This window comes from Schistocerca gregaria, chromosome 9 (genome assembly GCF_023897955.1).
Source record: "Schistocerca gregaria isolate iqSchGreg1 chromosome 9, iqSchGreg1.2, whole genome shotgun sequence".
Taxonomy (NCBI): domain Eukaryota; kingdom Metazoa; phylum Arthropoda; class Insecta; order Orthoptera; family Acrididae; genus Schistocerca; species Schistocerca gregaria.
This window is the reverse complement of record NC_064928.1, coordinates 33,871,412-33,891,916: the sequence shown is the minus strand read 5'-3', so window position 1 is coordinate 33,891,916 and position 20,505 is coordinate 33,871,412. Positions and strand designations below refer to the sequence as shown.

The 20,505-nt window shown below is 42.6% G+C and overlaps 1 protein-coding gene across 2 annotated transcripts in view; it reads right to left on the bottom strand.

Moving 5' to 3' along the window:
* LOC126291933 (disheveled-associated activator of morphogenesis 1) overlaps positions 1-20,505 on the bottom strand; it is a 1,026,745-nt gene that overhangs the window by 48,471 nt on the left and 957,769 nt on the right. For both annotated transcript variants that reach the window (XM_049985659.1, XM_049985658.1), the window contains 2 exons: positions 19,714-20,017; positions 11,898-11,959 (listed from right to left, as the gene is read on the bottom strand). In XM_049985659.1, coding sequence (XP_049841616.1) covers positions 11,898-11,959; positions 19,714-20,017 — 366 coding nt within the window. The remainder of the gene's footprint in view (positions 1-11,897; positions 11,960-19,713; positions 20,018-20,505) is intronic.

The following is a 20,505-nucleotide window of genomic DNA, read 5'->3' as shown; positions in this document are numbered from 1 at the left end:
CGGTGCACCAATTTCGAGCAGGGAGTTGCACATTTTGTCCAGTGTGTCCACCGGGGTCAGAAGGATAATCAGGTTGACACTGGTGTCTTCATCTTGGCCTTTGAGGGTGAGACATTGCCCGAGAAGGTCAAGGTGATGGTCTGCCGGTGTGATGTAGAGCCCTATATCCCTCCCCCGATGCGGCCATATGTCTTCTCATTGTACTTCCAGCGCCACATGCTGAGATTGCGGATGCCCATCACATCCCAATACTCCATGTGCCCCGCCTCCCATCCATGTCAACTGCGGAGAGCACCATTCGCCTTGCTCGCCAGACTGCAGGATTCACCAGAAAGAAAGGAAAATAATGGAGTACAAGACCCAGGACAGACTGATCTACACTAAGTCTAAGACAAAATTTGAACACCTGCATCCTGTGTGTATGAGATCGTCTTACGCCACCAAGAAGCAGCTGGTCACAGGGTTCACACTCGTCCTCAGTCCCAGAGACTGAGCCAGTAAAGTCCTCCCTGCCAGGGAAACCCAAGGAGCAGCCAGAGAAATCCAAAAAGAAAATCTCTACCACCAAGGAAATTGCAGTGGCACCCACACCACCGCTACCTACAATGTCTGCGGCTGAAGATGAGGTGGAGATTTTGGCGTCCGCTGAGGACCTAGAATTCACCAGACTCTCAGACACAGGGGATATAGACTGCTCAGGCAATAAATCAGTGGCAGCAGGTGACTCTGAGGTGTAAACTGCCTCATTGAATGTTCCATGCATTCCTAGCCTCACAATGTCATCCTCCAGTGGTACTGCGGCGGTTTTTTCCACCACCTGGCTGCGCTACAGCAACTGTGAAGCTTTACACCTGCCATCTGTATTGCCCTCCAGGAAACCTGGTTCCCAGAAATGCGGATACCTGCCCTCTGTGGCTGTAAGGGATAGTACAGGAACTGTAGCGACTATAATCGAGTGTCAGGTGGAGTTTGCTTTTATGTCATAAACTCGGTTTGTAGTGAACATATGCCTCTTCTAACTCCTCTTGAAGCTGTGTTTGTCAGAATAAGGATGACGCAGGAAATAACTGTCTGCAATGTATATCTTTCTCCAGGTGATGCAGTACCCCTGAATGTATTAGCTGCACTGGTTGATCAACTCCCTGAACCATTCCTACTTCTGGGAGATTTTAATGCCAATAACCCCTTGTGGGGTGGTACCATGCTTACTGCCCGAGGCAGAGATGATGAAACTTTAGTCGCAATTCCACTTATGCCTCTTAAATACTGGGGCCGTCACACATTTCCGTGTGGCTCATGGTAGTTACTCGGCCACTGAGTTATCAATTTGCAGCCCAGAACTTCTCCCAACTATCCACTGGAGAGCACATGACGACCTGCATGGTAGTGACCACTTCCCCATTTTCCTGTCACTGCCCCAGCATCAGGTACACGGACGTTTGCCCAGATAAACTTTGAATGAGGCGGACTGGGGAGCTGTCACCTCTGCTGTCACCACTGAATCTGCCCCACACGATTAACATCGATGTGATGGTTGAGCAAGTGACTAGCACAGTTGTTTCTGGTGGAGAAAATGCTATCCCTCTCTCTTTAGGGTGCCTAAGGCATAAGGTCGTCCCTTGGTGGTCGCCAGAAGTTGCTTAAGCAATTAAGGAGCGTTGGTGAGCTCTACAGCAGCATAAGCGCCACCCTTCCCTGGAGCACCTCATAGCCTTTAAACGGCTCTGTGCCTGTATTCGCTACCTTATCAAACAACAGAAGAAGGAGTATTGGGAGAGATACGGCTCGACCATTGTGTGCCACATGTCACTTTCCCAAATCTGGGCAAACGTCTTTTCGGGTACCAGGCCCCAACAGCTATCCCAGGTGTTGCCAAAAATGGCGAGTTATGTACCGACACAAACACGATTGCCAAGCACTTTGCTCGAGCCTCTGCGTCAGAGAATTACCTCCCAGCCTTCCACACACTCAAATGCCTGCTGGAAGGCAATGTCCTCTCATTCACTACACACTGCAGTGAATCCTATAAAGCCCCAGTTTCAGAATGGGAGCTCCTCAGTGCCCATTCACATTGTCCCGACACAGCTCCAGGGCCTGATCACATCCACAGCCAGATGTGACTACAGATCTGACTACAACCGACATCTTCTCGTCATCTTCAACCAGCTCTGGTGCAATGGAGTCTTTCCACCACAATGGCAGGAGAGCACCAACTCCGATAAAAACCTGCTCGATGTGCATAGTTATTGGCCCATCAGCCTCACCAATGTTCTTTGCAAGCTGCTGGAATGTATAATGTGTCAGCGGTTGGGTTGGGTCCTGGAGTCATGTGGCCTACTGGCTCCATATCAGGGCAGCTTCTGCCAGGGTCGCTCCACAACTAATAATCTGGTGTCCATTGTGTCTGCCATCCGAACAGCATTTTCCAGATGGCAACACCTGATTGCAGTCTTTCTTTGATTTACATAAAGCATACGACATGACTTGGCGACATCATATCCTCGCCACATTGTATTAGTGGGGTCTTTGGGGCCAACTCCCGATTTTTTTATCCAAAATGTTCTGTCACTCTGTACTTCATTTGTCCAAGTTGGTGACTCCCATAATTCCATCCATATCCAGGAGAATGGAGTATTGCAGGACTCTGTATTGAGTGTGTGTCTATTTTTAGAGGCCATTAACGGTCTAGCAGCAGCAGTCGGGCCCTCCGTCTCACCTTCTCTGTATGCAGACGACTTATGCATTTCGTACTGCTGCTCCAGTACTGTTGTTGCTGAGCGGCACCTCCATGGAGCCATCCACAAGGCCCAGTCATGGGCTCTAGTCCACGGCTTCCAGTTTTCAGCTGCAAAGTCGTGTGTCGTGCAGTTCTGTCAACATCATACCATTCATCCGGAACCTGCACTTTACCTTAATGACGATCCACTCACTGTAGTGGAGACATATCAATTCCTAGGACTAGTTTTCGGTGCTCGATTGATTTGGCTCCCTCATCTTCATCATCTTAGCAGAGGTGCTGGCAGCACCTCAATTCCCTCTGTTGCTTGAGCAACACCAGTTGGGGTGCAGATTGTTCTACACTGCTGCAGCTCTACAGGGCCCTTGTCCAATCCCGAATAGACTATGGGAGTGGGGTTTATGGTTCGGCAGCCCCTTCAGCATTGCATTTACTCGCTCCTGTATACCACTATGGGGTTCGATTGGCATCAGGAACTTTTAGGATGAGTGGTTACCAGCGTACTGGTGGAGGCTGGTGGTCCCTCCACTGCAGATGAGACGTGCACAACTGCTCGCCAGTTACACAGCACACATTCATAGTTCCCTTGAGCATCCATTACCATCTACTTTTCCTGCCTTCGGCAGTCCATCTCCTGCATTGGCGGCCCAGATTGGGGCTAGCAATTGCAGTTTGCATGCGGTCCGTTCTCTCCAAACTGGAGTCCTTCCCTTTACCAGCTCTACTTGCGGTCCATTCACGTACACCTCCATGATGTACGCCTTGGCCGCAGCTTCATCTGGACCTTTCTCATGGCCCTAAGGACTCTGTTAACCCCACTCTCTGTTGTTCCTTCCTCTCAATTTGTGACGTGTTGTGGGGCTCTGAAGCGGTTTACACCAACGGCTCAATGGCTGATGGTCATGTTGGCTTCACTTATGTTCGTGGAGGTCATATTGAGCAGCACTCCTTGCCAGTTGGCTGCAGTGTTTTCACTGCAGAGCTGGCGGCCATATCTCGTGCTCTTGAATACATCCGCTCATGCCCTGGTGAGTCATTTCTCCTGTGTACTGACTCAATGAGCAGCCCACAAGCTGTTGGCCAGTGCTACCCTCGTCACCCAATGTAGTGTCCATTCAGGAGTCCATCTATGCCTTGGAAGAGTCCTGTCGTTCTGTGGTGTTTGTGTGGACCCCAGAACACATCGGAATCGCTGGAAACGGAGGCTGGCCAAACAGGCGACGCGGAAACCGGTTCTGGAGATAGGCATCTCCAAAGCTGACCTGTGTTCTGTCTTACACCACAGGGTTTTCCAGCTTTGGGGGGCAGAATGGCATAACAGCACACACAACAAACTGTCATTAAGAAGACTATGAGTGTGTAGAAGTCTTGCACGCAGGCCTCTCATAGGGAATCAGTTGTCCTCTGCTGGCTCCCCATTGGCCATATGTGGCTAACGCATGGTTACCTACTCCATCGTGAGGACCCACCTCAGTGTTGCTGTGGCTCCCAAATGACAGTTGTCCACCTTTTGCTGGACTGCCCACTTTTAGCAGCTCTGTGGCGGCAGAATTTTAACTTTCCCAGCACCCTGCCTTCAGTGTTGGGTGACAATGCCTCCACAGCAGCTTCAGTTTTACGTTTTATCCTTGAGAGTGGGTTTCATACTTCTATGTAGATTTATGTAGATTTCAGTGCATGTCCTTTGTCCCTCTCTGTCTTCCACCCTAGTGCTTTTGGGGTGGAAGTTTTAATGTGTTGGCCAGCCACTGTAATCTGCTTTCATGTTTCACTCTTTTCTGTTTCTAGCTTCTCTGTTGTTTTATTGTACTCTTTTGTTCCTTTTAGTGTTCATTACTTTCCCTTCGTTCTTGTGGCTTCTCCTTTCTTTTCGTTTTGTATTATATGTTTTGTCTGTTTTAATCTCATACTTGTGGAATTGTTTTATTAGGAAAAAGGGAACGACGACCTCATAGTTTTGTCCCTTCTCCTGCCTTTAAACAAACCAACCAACCAAGCAACCAACCACCACCACCACCACCACCACCACCACCAACAACAACAACAACAACAACAACAATTGTTGGTCTGTTGCAATGGCAAAGTTGATTTTTAAACACTTGTACACCATACACTGTCCACACCAGGGCAAAGATTCATGCCTACTCATTATCATTGATTTCTTCTAAATTTATGGTAGATGGAGGGCTCAGTCAGAAATGAAACTGACAGAAGCGGGAGCTCCCTATGGCCAAGAGTTTAGAAAAACTAGCATTTCTGGTGTATGTTGGAAGAGGTTTGAGCCATTTGTGTTATTGTAAATTCCAGGCAGCAATTGGTGCAGCAGTAAGAGTGCAGAATGGTAATCCTAGTGTTCAGGGTCACGTTCCTATGCATAAATGTATTATTATTATTATTATTATTATTGTCAATTTTTACATAACTTACACTGCAGATAAACCAAACTAATGCTCAATATATTTCATTTATTAGTAATTCCATAAAAGGCAGGAAAAAAAAGCAAAGGAAAGTTTGGGTTTGCAAATAAATTTCTAGGAGGGGATTTATGGCATTCACGAGAATTTTCTATATAAAATGAGGTACTTTTATTATTTTACAGTTGACAATTTACACTGCTGGGGTGATACCTTAAAAACAGGGAAAGTAGTAATTTTATTGGTGTCTTGCACAAGTTACAAACACTGCATGTAGACAATTACACGGCTGTTTTAAAGTTACTGTAGATAAACAAACCTGATGCAGATTCATAAATGTTCTCGCTTATCACACAGTTTGGTATCAAACAACATGTAACACACAATTTCACCAAATTAAAAAAAGAAAAGGTAAGTGTAGGAACTCAATTCCATGACCCTTAGGTTACTGATCCATATCCTTTCCTCTGCGCCACCTGATGTCTGACAATTATAATACAAACAACGTAAATGGCTCGTGCCTCTCCCAACAAGAGCCAAAAATGTTAGTTTTCCTAAACAATTTGCCATTTGGAGCTTTCACTTCCGTTACTTTCATTTCTGGCCAAGTCCTGCATGTACCATAAATCTGGTGACGATGCGTAGACAATGTCCCCTTGGAAGATCAGTACACAGGATCCGTGATACAGCACAGTCTTCGTCAGTCTCTCCCAGAAGTGGGGTCTAGGAACGCACTCGCGTCCCTGTGGAAACACTAGGAATCCATCTTCACCCTTTCCCTAGTGTAGAAAGCCTGGAGCACCAGTCTCCAGTAATGGACCTCACTCCTTGACATTGAACAGATGGGGGAAAAGAGAAGTGTGTATCAGCACCTTGAGAGCACTTGTGAGAGTAAAGAACCATCAAATGGTGAAACAAGGTGCATTTTTACACATTAATCTAGATTTGTGTGGATTCTTTCACTCTTTCATAACCTCAGTTTTATTTGGCAAACTGGGCAGGGAATGCAAATTAGCAGAGCCACAAAATACATTACCATTTTTCAAAGGCGCTATTCTCCACTAAAGCAGTATGCCGTCCCCGAGAGCAGTTGTACCGATCCACGTCACAGTATTCGCATGTGATAATGGCTCATGCTGCGACATTAGAAGTTTTTACACTGTAACAGTTGATATACTTGGCTTTGACAGGTAGTGGAATTTGTAATACTCTCATTGTGGCCCCTTTCTTTTTAATTAGCAATTAATATCAATCTGCATTTCCTACTCAAAAACCCTTTATTAATACACGAGTAACTTACACAGTACTTTAAATATTCTTTCAGATATTCTCTATTGATACAACACTTTTGTACCAATCATTGAGAAATATCCTTGGACACTGTAGAAGTGTCATCTCTACGATAATTAAATATAGTCTACGATTACAGGGTTATGTATAAGTTCCTCTGGTGTCTCAGAAAATGACAGCACAAAAATGTGCCATATACAGAAAATACACACACATCTCAATGGATAAAGGCTATCAACATGTTTTTAACCCACCTATAGATCCTCAATGTGGGCACCACTTGTGACATGACAAATATCATACAACAGTCAAACTCTTGCCATACAGGTCATGCTCAATTTCGGTGAATCTGTTAATTATCCTTGCAGCTCCTCCAAAGCAAGTGGCCCTGGAGGCAGGAACACATGATCTTTCACTTAGCTCCATAAGAAAATATCACACAGAGCGAAGTCAGGTGAAAATGGGGGACAGGGAAGAATAGACGAGTGACGATGCGACATACGTCCGATCCTGTAGTTGAGGCAGTATAGCATTGAGGTAATCGCGTACATCCTACAAAAAGTGTGGTGGTGCACCATCTTGTTGTGAAGTGAAGTCTCCACTCTCTTCCTGTAACTGTGGCATACACCACTGCTGCAACACAACCATGTAACCAGAACCAATCACAGTTTTCTCTGCAAAGAAAATGGTCCAAAAACTTATGAAGGACACATTACAAATGTCATTAACTTTAGATGAAACGAGAATGTGTTTCACAATCTTGTGTGAATGTACTGTGCCCCAAACATCTACATTACAATTCACCTATCCAGACACTTGAAATATGGCTTTGTCACTGAAAATCAACTTCTGTGAAAAGCTGTCTTTCTCCAGACTGCGGTATCTGCAGTTTTCACAGTTACCTCATATTCCCGGTGAAAGATTGCCGCATATGCTTCGCCTTCGCTGCTTATGATCCCAGCTGGCCTGTATACTTCACACAATTAAACAGCCAGCCTCATGTGTTGCACCACTCGTAGGTAGTTTAATTTGTTGGAGTGTTTACCTGATATTTTGGATGAAATGGTCACTGAACTGCTACAACTAAATCAAATCCAGAGAATTTAAGACAAAAAATGCATGCATTGTTCTATTATATGCCATGTAATGACATGCTTGCCCCTAGTTGTGTGCTCTGCAACTACACAATAACATGTATTACAAATTAAAGCTCTGAGAGATGTTCTGCCCACTGACATGTGCCATTTTTCTTCACATCGTGCCGTTTTCACACAGTCGTATTCTGAATAACCCTGTATAATCCTTCTCACTAACTCTGCACGTGGCCATATTTTGTTGCCAAAACCCATTTGCCAAAGTTGTGTCTCTTAACAACATGTATACCCAGTGTCAGATGTCACTGAGCTTCAGTGAATTGGAGTATTTCATGAGAAATTAATCTTTGCCTTTGCACTGAAAAGTGTAACATTTCCACTAAAAGTGGCTGCTTTATATCTGGGGTGCAGATATTACACTCAACGTGAAACATAAATTGTGTATAGGCATCATCACAGTTAATTATATGTTCTTGTTATTCCTGGGAAATGGCTGGTCTCCTACTAACATTTTTCAGTCATAGTTGTTTGGAAGAACCAATGTGTCACAATCGCTTCTTTAACGGTATTTTTGTCGTCTTCATTTATCATTCCAATATATTGATTATTTCTGTGTAAATGTCAAGTGATTGAGAGCCCTTAACGGATTAATTATAGTTTGGGCATCGTAAAAAGCCCAAGAACTATTTGAGTGTTTGTGAATTAACTCATTGTACACTTTTCATTAGCCATCTGTACCATTTCAGTAGAAATTTTTATAGCCTGAGATGAGATTCGAATGTACTGACACCGATCATCACTCTCTTGCAATGTGAGGCTCACTTTTTAGCATACTGCAAGTTATACCACAAACAGATGTTGAAGGATTTCCTATAACGAGTCAGTTCCTGTTCAGATGGGTTTATCTTGTAAACTTTGTGTCATCAGCAAAGTGATATCTCTGATGTCAATTGTAATGTGTATTGTGTAACTCACATCTCCAAAAGTTGGTGGTTATTCAGCAATTTTCTTCACATTTAAACTAAGGTGGTTCATGGTGTGGGTTCCTGTAGTCATGTCCTAGTTCATGAACCACGGGCAACGTATGAGTGGCCAAGTAAGTGGACCCGACAGTCGGGATGCCAGTTACTTTGGAATAAGGCTGGGCATCTCGGACATATTCTGAGTCGTGGTCACCTTTGTGCTCATACGGCACAGACTACCAAATCCACCGGTTAGTCCCTCAACCGTTAGAGGTAAAACTCAATGGGACTCGAGGCAAGTAAGGCTAGCAACCTGCTTCCCCGATACTTTAAATATGATGCTGGCAACAATCAAAGCAAAATGCCTCAGACCTTTGGAGGTGACGGAGTCCCACCTCTAACTGACGAACCAGGGACTCCTAAGATACGACTTGGCAAACAAATGGTAATGAGATGGGGAGCTATTAATATCAGTGGGGGCTACCCTGGGAAGAAGGTAGAGCTGGCAGAGGCTGCAAGTAAGATGGGGGTGGACGTTTTAGCTGTTAGTGAGAAAGAAGAGGAAGTGGGAGAATACAAGGTCTACCTGTCAGGAGTCAAAGCAGGAATAGCACAATGGGGTGTAGGGCTTTACATCAGGAAAGAAATGGAACCCAGCGTAGTTGCAGTAAGGTATGTAAACAAACGACTGATGTGGATAGATTTGACAGTGTCTAGCAAGAAAATTAGGATTGTGTCAGTATATTCGCATTGTGAAGGGCCAGATCAAGATAAGATGGATAGTTTTTATGAGGCACTCAGTGATGTAGTTGTTAGAGTAAAGGACAAGGACAGTGTTCTGCTCATAGGTGATTTTAACGCCAGGATTGGAAATCGAACAGAAGGGAATGAAAACGTTATGGGTATATTTGGAGAGGATATGGAGGCCAACAGGAACAGGAAACAACTCTTGGATTTCTGTGCCAGTATGGGCTTAGTAATCACAAACTCGTTTTTTAAACATAAGAACTTTCACCGGTATACTTGGGAAGGCAGGGGAACCAGATCTGTCATTGACTATATAATATCAGATCAGGAATTCAGGAAGGCTGTGAGGGACACATGTGTATTCAGGGGATTCTTTGATGACACTGATCATTATTTAATCTGCAATGAAATTGGGATTGTGAAGGCGAAAGTGCAGGAGGTCAGGTCCATATGTAGGAGGATAAGATTGGAGAAACTTCAGGATAAGGAAATCAGGCACAAGTACATAACAGCAATCTCAGAAAGGTACCAGTTAGTTGAATGTAGTCAATTACAGTCATTGGAAAAGGAATGGACAAGGTACAGGGACACAGTACTAGAAGTGGCTAAAGAATGTCTGGGAACAGTAGTGTGTAAAAGTAGGAGGAAGCAAACAGCTTGGTGGAACGAAACAGTCAAGGCAGCCTGTAAAAGGAAAAAGGTGTATCAAAAATGGCTACATACTAGAACTCAGGTAGACAGAGAAAGTTATGTTGAAGAAAGAAACAAAGCCAAACAGATAATTGTAGCATCCAAGAAGAAATCTTGGGAAGACTTTGGAAACAGGTTGGAGACTATGGGTCAAGCTGCTGGAAAACCATTCCGGAGTGTAATTAGCAGTCTTCGAAAGGGAGGTAAGAAGGAAATGACAAGTATTTTGGACAGGTCAGGAAAACTGCTGGTGAATCCTGTGTATGCCTTGGGCAGATGGAGGGAATATTTTGAAGAGTTGCTCAATGTAGGTCACAATACGATCAGCAATGTTTCAGATTTCGAGGTAGAATGGGATAGGAATGGTGATGGAAATAGTATCACACTTGAGGAAGTGGAGAAAATGGTCAATAGATTGCAGTGCAATAAAGCAGCTGGGGTGGATGAAATTAAGTCAGAACTCATCAAATACAGTGGAACGTCAGGTCTTAAATGGCTACACAGGATAATTGAAATGGCCTGGGAGTCGGGACAGGTTCCATCAGACTGGACAAAAGGAGTAATCACACCAATCTTTAAACATGGAAACAGAAAAGATTGTAACAACTACAGAGATATCTCTTTATTCAGCATTGTGGGTAAAATCTTCTCAGGTATTGTTGAAAGGAAAGTGCAAGTATTAGTTGAGGACCAATTGGATGAAAATCAGTGTGGGTTTAGGCCTCTTAGAGGTTGTCAGGACCAGATCTTTAGTTTATGGCAAATAATGGAGACGTGTTATGAGTGGAACAGGGAACTGTATCTATGCTTTATAGATCTAGAAAAGGCATATGACCAGGTTCCTAGGAGTAAGTTACTGTCTGTTCTAAGAGATTATGGAATAGGAGGCAAACTTTTGCAACCAATAAAAGGTCTTTACATGGATAGTCAGGCAGCAGTTAGAGTTGATGGTAAATTGAGTTCATGGTTCAGAGTAGTTTCAGGGGTAAAACAAGGCTGCAACCTGTCTCCACTGTTGTTCATATTATTTATGGATCATATGTTGAAAACAATAGACTGGCTGGGTGAGATCAAGATATGTGAACACAAAATAAGCAGTCTTGAATATGCAGATGACTTAGTTGTGATGGCAGATTCGACTGAAAGTTTGCAAAGTAATATTTCAGAGCTAGATCAGAAATGTAAGGACTATGGTATGAAGATTAGCATCTCCAGAACGAAAGTAATGTCAGTGGAAAGAAATATAAACAGACTGAGTGCCAAATAGGAGGAACAAAGTTAGAACAGGTGGACAGTTTCAAGTACTTAGGATGCATATTCTCACAGGATGGCAACATAGTGAAAGAACTGGAAGCGAGGTGTAGCAAAGCTAATGCAGTGAGCGGTCAGCTACAATCTACTCTCTTCTGCAAGAAGGAAATCAGTACCAAGACTAAGTTATCTGTGCACCGTTCAATCTTTCGACCAACTTTGTTGTATGGGAGCAAAAGCTGGGTGGATTCAGGTTACCTTATCAACAAGGTTGAGGTTACGGATATGAAAGTAGTATTGCAGATACTAGCAGATGCGAACAATGGCAGGAGGGTGTCCACAATGAGGAAATCAAAGAAAAACTGGGAATGAACTCTATAGATGTAGCACTCAGCATGAACAGGCTTGGATGGTGGGGTCATGTTACACGCATGGGAGAAGGAAGGTTACCCAAGAGACTCATGGGTTCAGCAGTAGAGGGTAGGAGGAGTCGGGGCAGACCAAGGACAAGGTACCTGGATTCGGTTAAGAATGATTTTGAAGTAATAGGTTTAACATCAGAAGAGGCACCAATGTTAGCACTGAATAGGGGATCATGGAGGAATTTTATAAGGGGGCTATGCTCCAAACGGAACGCTGAAAGACATAATCTTAAATGATGATGATGATGATTTAAACTAAGGACTAAGATATATGTCATGTAAAACGTTACCTGACTTTTGCAGCTTCCCTTACATGAGGGAGGTCTTCATCCAGTTTCAGAATGTCTTTGAACTGAAACAGAATTTGAAGGAAAAATTACTCTCACTCACAAGAAATATAGAGCCTTACATGAGCATCACAGTCAGTTTATTAGGTATTTCTACAAATGAACTATTCACATGTTTTACATAAATATGTAAATGAAAGAACACTGGCAACTGAAGTTTAGTTCTCTTACTAAATCATATGACAGCCTTGCTTCAACCACATGTTTGCTGATAATCTTATAACATCCTTCTCCTTAAAGAAATATTCACTTCCTGTAAACAGTGAACCTACTTCAACTCAGTCTCTTTCATTGTTTTCTAGTCGTTTCCCACATCCTTCCATACGCTCGTATCCAGTTCCTGTCATTGTTAAGTTTTTTTCTTTCCAATCTTCTTTCATTTTTTGTCCCTTACCCAAGTTCCACGCATAATCATTTCTACTCATCTGTGTACGAACTTGGCATTTCCTTCATCACTAGAACAGAGTGGCAAAGTAGGCAAACTATGCTCTTACCTGATCTTTGCTATGCCTTCTGTCATGATCCTGTCAGTAACTTACACGATTTTCACCGAGCTACACTTCTGTTGCCTCTGAATGCCGAACACCTTCCTCACATAATCTTTTAAATGGCTACATAGTTGTCTCCCGAGTTCCACATCCACAGAACTCCTTGCCTACTTGTGAGGATAACTGCTATAAGTGTCACATTGGCAACGAGCAAGCGGGGTTTTCATCAAACAGTACAGCTGAAAATTAATTTTTGAGTTTCTACAGAGTAAAATTTAAATGATTACATTCATTATGCATTATGAAGAGAAAGTACCTCTCAGCAACTAGAGAATGAAATATTAAGACCATTATCAATAGAAACACAAACTATAAAACTTTTTTTACTTATATAGTCAACTGAAACTGAAGGCCCGACCGAGGTGGTACTGCCTTCACATTTGAGCCCGAGAACAGAGATCTGAGGGAGTAATGGCACACACTCCAATAGTCTACATCGAAGTACTGTCACATTCTACACTTCTCTTTGCAAAACTTCTCACATACTCCCTTTCTGAAAACATTTATTCACAGTGTAATGTGTACGAACAAATGTTTCTAGCGAATAAAATGTGACTGCAGTATTTGAAACAACACTGCACACCAAAAAAGTAAAGCACCGAGAAGAAATGGTCGGATGTCACTGTAACTTTGTACACGCACACACCCTCGGTGGATATGTAAATGATTAAAGAGTTGCCATTCTCCTTGACAGGTAGAATGGTCACAAGAGTGCACTAGTGATGTTATCGTGATTGATAGGCTCTATACAGGATGGGAACAGTGTCAGATGTTGAGTATCATTGTGAAGGAGACGGAGAAGCTGCATACTTGTGAGAGATAGTGATCAGCACCTTATTGTGAGTCTCCATGTGGTCAGCTGGTCTAATTGTGCGATATACAGATTTGTGTGTTTCAGCGACAGTGGCCCATCGGACAGCACGGGAACACGAAGGTGAGCATACTCGTCATCGAGATCCTGTTGACCACGTCTGGCCATCTCGAGGGAGTACCGGCCACCAAGCATGTCGTAACTTCTTCATGTCTCTGTCTGCCATCTGACAACGAGTAATGGACTCCCAGCAAAATTTTGTATCAGCCACCACCATTGGTTAGAGACTAACAGCAGCCATACTAAAGAATTACTGTCCCGTGCGAAGGCTGCCATTGACACAGCAACACAAATGGCTGCGTTTGCAGTTTTGCCATGCCTGGGAATTGCAGACTGCTGATGAATGGCATCGTGTTCGGTGACGAATTCCATCCTTCCAGGGTTTCTGAGTGTCACAGTTGTGCTACTCCTGGCATCACGACGTGGGGAGCCGTCGGGTACAATTTTGAGTAACGACTGGTGACGAATGAGGGAACTCTGACTCCATGACGGTCACAAGCATTCTGCGTCCTCGTGCATGTGTTACCTCTTGTGCGACAGTGCCGTGGTGCCATTTTTCGACAGAACGCTGCTCGTCCGTAAACAGCATGTGTCTGTCGGCTGTATGTGTGATGCGGTACTTCCGTGACCGATGATATCCTCAGCTCTGTTCCCAATAGAATGTGTGGCGTCAGCTCGGGTGTCGTCTCTGTCCCAACGCCAGTTGTGGGTAGGCTCAGCTCGGGAGACAGTACGTCAGCTCTGTGACACCCTTGGCGAGCAAGTTGGTGCACACGTCCTGGCCAGAGGGCATGAATGTCATAATGATAAGAGGGCTCGTACAGCTGACATCTTAGTAAATTCGATTCCCTTCTGCAATTACTGAAATAACATCACGTACCCTCATAACTTGAAAAGTTTTATTTCGTTTCCTGCTTTCCTGGGAGCTTCACTTTTTTTGTCATTCACATCTGAAGACTTGTTTATTCTGCCACCTTTCAAAATCAAATCCCATCAACAGAAGAGTTTTTCTCAGTTTTATTGCTACCCTCAAACTCTTGCACTGATGTTCCTTCTTTGAAATGTTAGTAATATCACATATATTACTGCCTAATAGCACATTTATCTGTATATCGATGAGATATGTACTGCATGTGTTTATTTTCGTTTTGAGTTGATAACTAAATTCTATTACTATCGGCATCATCTCCCTCTTGCTATAATTTACATATTGTTGGCTTTCTCGACTTTAACATCATCTTTTGTGTCAGCACTACTTACTTTACTCTCCTTCTCATTGTCAGAAAAGCTACTTATGTTACCAGCAAGGTGACACGGCTGACCACAAAAGTTATTTTCTGTGATCAATTTCTGCACTTGCACTGTGAGGTAACAACTTGTTCTACTCTGACCAAGAACGTGGCTATAGCTACTTGTGCGACTGTGTCGGTTCTTGTTGCTGCTGAATCTACAGTTTTCTTTGGTGAGTATTACATTTGAGTTGAAAGTCTGGTGACCGGAGAGAGAAATATTTTGGAACATTTACAGTGTGGTGATACACATTACTCAAGAGGAGTGAGCCCTGTTCTGACATCTTCTTACTGATGAACAACACTCGCATCCAAAACTTATTGATGTGATGAGGAAAGAGAAACATAAAATAACATACCGAGTTAAAAGTATAGATATTGAGCATTGGTTTTATTTTTATTTTTGAGTGTAGCAAGCTCTATTAAGAGACAGGAGTAGGACGGTAATCACAGTAACTTTGCAAGAGGAGATATCAGCTCAAATGCGGCAAAGAATATTTTGTGGATTGCTATCCTGTGCGGGAGATGAACTGATCCAAAGAATGGATATGTATGAGATGAAAAATGAACTTGTGACACATTACTGTCACTCTGTATACTGAACAATGAAGGTGGTCATTTAATGCAGTTCACATATTTGACGATGAAGAGGGTATTTGAATGGTTAACACAAAAGTAGTGTGGCAAATTATTTATGAAAAAGTAATGTAGCAGAGATAGCAATTTTGAATTGTAAAGTAATTACAGCAAAGTTGGAGCAGAAATCCTGAGATAACACCTTTCAGACAAAGATAAATTCTGTGTGTGTGTGTGTGTGTGTGTGTGTGTGTGTGTGTGTGTGTGTGTGTGTGTTTGTTTTCTTTTCTGAAGAAGGCCAAAAGCTGAATGTGGCTGTCTGAAACTCAACATGTCATCTTTATAGTTAATAGCAGTCTATCCTTTTCCAAATATTGTTGATATTCCATAGTGATTTAGATAGCATTAAAAAGGCCATGTCCATTTAACACACACAATCAGCCAATGGCTGTCTAAAGACCTCCACTGTTCTCCTCAAATAAAGCAGTGTGTGGCTTTTACAAATATAGTCTTAAGTTAAAACTGCAGAAGGTAGACCTACGTACCTTTACCTCTCGGGCACAAAATTTATTGTACAGTATAGTCCAGAAGTCAATGTCAAAATAACGAAACGATATTTTGATGCTATACGTCCAACAGTAATATTTATTTGGCGAGATACACCCGGTTTCTGTTTCTTTTGTCCCATCTGGTAGGATTACTGATGTAAGTTAGGAACAGAAAAGTTGCCGAAGTGGCATCCAATTGAAAGACTTCCACCACGCCACTGAGCCATGCACAGTATTATTATTATTATTATTATTATTATTATTATTATTATTATTATTGTTACACATCTCTTATGAGAAATCCTCGCACAACTCACATCCAACTATTGTCACTAGAATGTAATTGCAGGCTATAATAGTAGTGACACATCATGTTTCAAACCAGACAGTCTTCATGCTGTCGTCATTGTTGCCTTTAAGCATGACACTGCAAGAATGTCAGCTAGGTAATAATTTGTATTGAAATAAACAAAAAAACAATGAAATCCTGAATATTCAATACCAATCTGCAAAGCATGCGTGCTCATATATTGACTTGTTTTAGACTTCTTTATAAAATTAAAAAGCTGCCTTTGATTTTGGGCAAATGACAAATTCAGAACTCTCATATGCTTGACAGTTTATGACGTGCACACGGCACACACATTCATGCAATTATAAACAGACCTGGAGCCCGAGAACCCAGAAACAATAATGAAGATACACAAGTGCGATGTAAGTAGTTGCTATTAAGCAACAATTGTTACCAGACACCCCAGTGCACTTCCCCAACTTTTGTTGTTGTTGTTATTGTTGTGATCTTCAGTCCTGAGACTGGTTTGATGCAGCTCTCCATGCTACCCTATCCTGTGCAAGCTTCTTCATCTCCCAGTACCTACTGCAGCCTACATCCTTCTGAATCTGCTTAGTGTATTCATTTCTTGGTCTCCCTCTACGATTTTTACCCTCCACGCTGCCCTCCAATACTAAACTGGTGATCCCTTGATGCCTCAGAACATGTCCTACCAACCGATCCCTTCTTCATGTCAAGTTGTGCCGCAAACTACTCTTCTCCCCAATCCTGTTCAACACTTCCTCATTAGTGATGTGATCTACCCATCTAATCTTCAGCATTCTTCTGTAGCACCACATTTCGAAAGCTTCTATCCTCTTCTTGTCCAAACTATTTATCGCCCATGTTTCACTTCCATACATGGCTACACTCCATACAAATACTTTCAGAAACGACTTTCTGACACTTAAATCTATACTCGATGTTAACAAATTTCTCTTCTTCAGAAACGCTTTCCTTGCCATAGCCAGTCTACATTTTATATCCTCTCTGCTTCGACCATCATCAGTTATTTTGCTCCCCAAATAGCGAAACTCATTTACTACTTTAAGTGTCTCATTTCCTAATCTAGTTCCCTCAGCATCACCCAACTTAATTCGACTACATTCCATTATCCTCGTTTTGCTTTTGTTGATGTTCATCTTAACCCTCCTTTCAAGACACTGTCCATTCCATTCAACTGCTCTTCCAAGTCCTTTGCTGTCTCTGACAGAATTACAATGTCATCGGCGAACCTCAAAGTTTTTATATCCTCTCCATGGATTTTAATACCTACTCTGAACTTTTCTTTTGTTTACTTTATTGCTTGTTCAACATACAGATTGAATAACATCGAGGATAGGCTACAACCCTGTCTCACTCCCTTCCCAACCACTGCTTCCCTTTCATTCCCCTCGACTCGTATAACTGCCATCAGGTTTCTGTACAAATTGTAAATAGCTTTCGCTACCTTTATTTTCCCCAGCCACCTTTAGAATTTGAAAGAGAGTTTTCCCGTCAATATTGTCAAATGCATTCTCTAAGTCTACAAATGCTATAAACGTAGGTTTGCCTTTCCTTAATCTTTCTTCAAAGATAAGTCGTAGGGTCAGTGCTGCCTAATGTGTTCCCACACGGAATCCAAACTGATCTTCCCCGAGGTCAGCTTCTACCAGTTTTTCCATTTGTCTGTAAAGAATTTGCGTTAGTATTTTGCAGCTGTGACTTATTAAACTGATAGTTCGGTAATTTTCACATCTGTCAACACCTACTTTCTTTCGGTATTTCGCCTGTCTCGTACATCTTGTTCACTGATGCTAGAGTTTTGTCAGGACTGGCTCTCCAAAGGCCATCAGTAGTTCTAATGGAATGTTGACTAGTCCCGGGGCCTTGTTTCGACTCAGATCTTTCAGTGCTCTGTCAAACTCTTCACGCAGTCTTGTATCTCCCATTTCATCTTCATCTACATACTCTTCCATTTCCATAATATTGTCCTCAAGTACATCGCCCTTGTATAGTTCCACCTTTCTGCTTTCCCTTCTTTGCTTAGAACTAGGTTTCCATCTGAGTTCTTGATATTCATACAAGTGGTTCTCTTTTCTCCAAAGGTCTTAATTTTCCTGTAGGCAGTATCTATCTTACCCCTAGTGAGATAAGTCTCTACATCCTTACATTTGTCCTCTAGCCATCCCTGCTTAGCCATTTTGCACTTCCTGTCGATCTCATTTTTGAGAAGTTTGTATTCCTTTTTGCCTGATTCGTTTACTGCATTTTTATATTTTCTCCTTTCCTGAATTAAATTCAATATTTCTTCTGTTACCCAAGGGTTTCTACTAGCCCTCGTCTTTTTACCTATTTGATCTTCTGCTGCCTTCACTATTTCATCCCTCAAATCTACCCATTCTTCTTCTACTGTATTTCTTTTCCCCTATTCCTGTCAATTATTTCCTTATGCTCTCCCTGAGACTCTGTACAACCTCTGGTTTAGTCAGTTTATCCAGGTCCCATCTCCTTAAATTCCCACCTTTTCGCAGTTTCTTCAGTTTTTGTCTACAGTTCATAACCAATAGATTGTGGTCAGAGTCCACATCTGCCCCTGAAAATGTCTTACAATATAAAACCTGGTTCCTAAACCTCTGTCTTACCATTATGTAATCTATCTGAAACCTGTCAGTATCTCCAGGGTTCTTCCATGTAAACAACCTTCTTTCATGATTCTTAAACCAAGTTTTAGCTACGATAAAGTTAGGCTCTGCACAAAATTCTTCCAGGCGGCTTCCTCTTTCATTTCTTAGCCCCAATCCATATTCACCTACTATGTTTCCTTCTCTCCCTTTTCCTACTCATGAATTCCAGTCACTCATGATTATTAAATTTTTGTCTCCCTTCACTACCTCAATAATTTCTTTTATCTCATCATACATTTCATCAATTTCTTCGTCGTCTGCAGAGCTAGTTGGCATATAAACTTGCACTACTGTAGTAGGCATGGGCTTCGTGTCTATCTTGGCCACAATAATGAGTTCACTGTGCTGTTTGTAGTAGCTTACCCACACTCCTGCTTTTTTTATTCATTATTAGACCTACTCCTGCATTACCCCTGTTTGATTTTGTATTTATAACCCTGTATTCACCTGACCAAAAGTGTTGTTCCTCCTGCCACCGAACTTCACTAATTCCCACTATGTCTAACTTTAACCTATCTATTTCCTTTTTAAAATTTGCTAATCTACCTGCCCGATTAAGGGATCTGAGAGGACGACATCATCATTTAATCATACAGTAAAGCTGCATGCCCTTGGGAAAAATTATGACTGTAGTTTCCCCTTGCTTTCAGCTGTTTGCAGTATCAGAACAACAAGGCCACTGCTTATACAAGTCAAAAACTAACAATTTCTTAAATACTCACTCAGAGTGATTTGTAACAAAATTACCCTGAAAATTTCTTTGTCAACAAACAATTCTACTCCTCTTAAACTCTGTCACAGAATTTCTTCACAGTTCCCTGACTTTTCCATTAACTTCCATTTTCCTGAGGATTTCCAATTTTCCACACAAGTTTCTGCCCTTTTAAACCGACACAGATGAACTATCTCCACTATTGATTGTCAACTGACCTTCTTGTCGAGCACCTCCACGAGGTAGTGCAGCAGAGTAGTACCGCGAGCTGCACTGGACCGTGTGTCGGCCAGCCTGTTCAGGGAGGCCAGGCGGAAACCACGGGCATTGCCACGTGCACCGCGGTTCATATAGTTGCCCAATGCCAGCACCACTTCCAGCAGACGCCGCAGGCGCCGTGACCGCGCTACCTCCCGCGAGGCCTCCAGCACTGCCCTTGCGCGTGGTTCCAGCTCGCACACTGATGTTGTGAAGCGCTTCTTGTAGTGCAGGCTCCTTAGCCGCTGCTCGTAGTGGCCAATCCTGTGGGCAAGTTGTATAGTTACGAATACTGATAGTAACACTGACGTCTTTCCCGTGTGACCGAGGTCAGGTAACCATTTATAAATATGTATTTTGTTGTATTTACATTAAGTTTATTTCAGTATACACTGATGAACAAAAACATTACGACCAGCTGCTTAATAAAAATTGGTTCACCTTGGAAATTCAATACAGGAGAGATCCAGTAAGGCAAGGATTCGACAAGTTCTCTGTACGTTTCTAGAAGTATGTGGCACCAGATGTGTACATACAGGACGCTCAATTCCCATAAATTAGAGAGTGGTGATTTGTAGCTGTAAATATGGCACCCAGTAGCATCTCAGGTATGTTCTATCTGATTCACATAGGTGGATTTTGTGGCTGAGACGTTGAGTCGAGTTCAGTATCATGTTTCTCAAACATCATAACACAACTCTGGTCTCATGATGTGGCCATTTATCCTGCTGGAAGGTGTCATTACTGTCAGG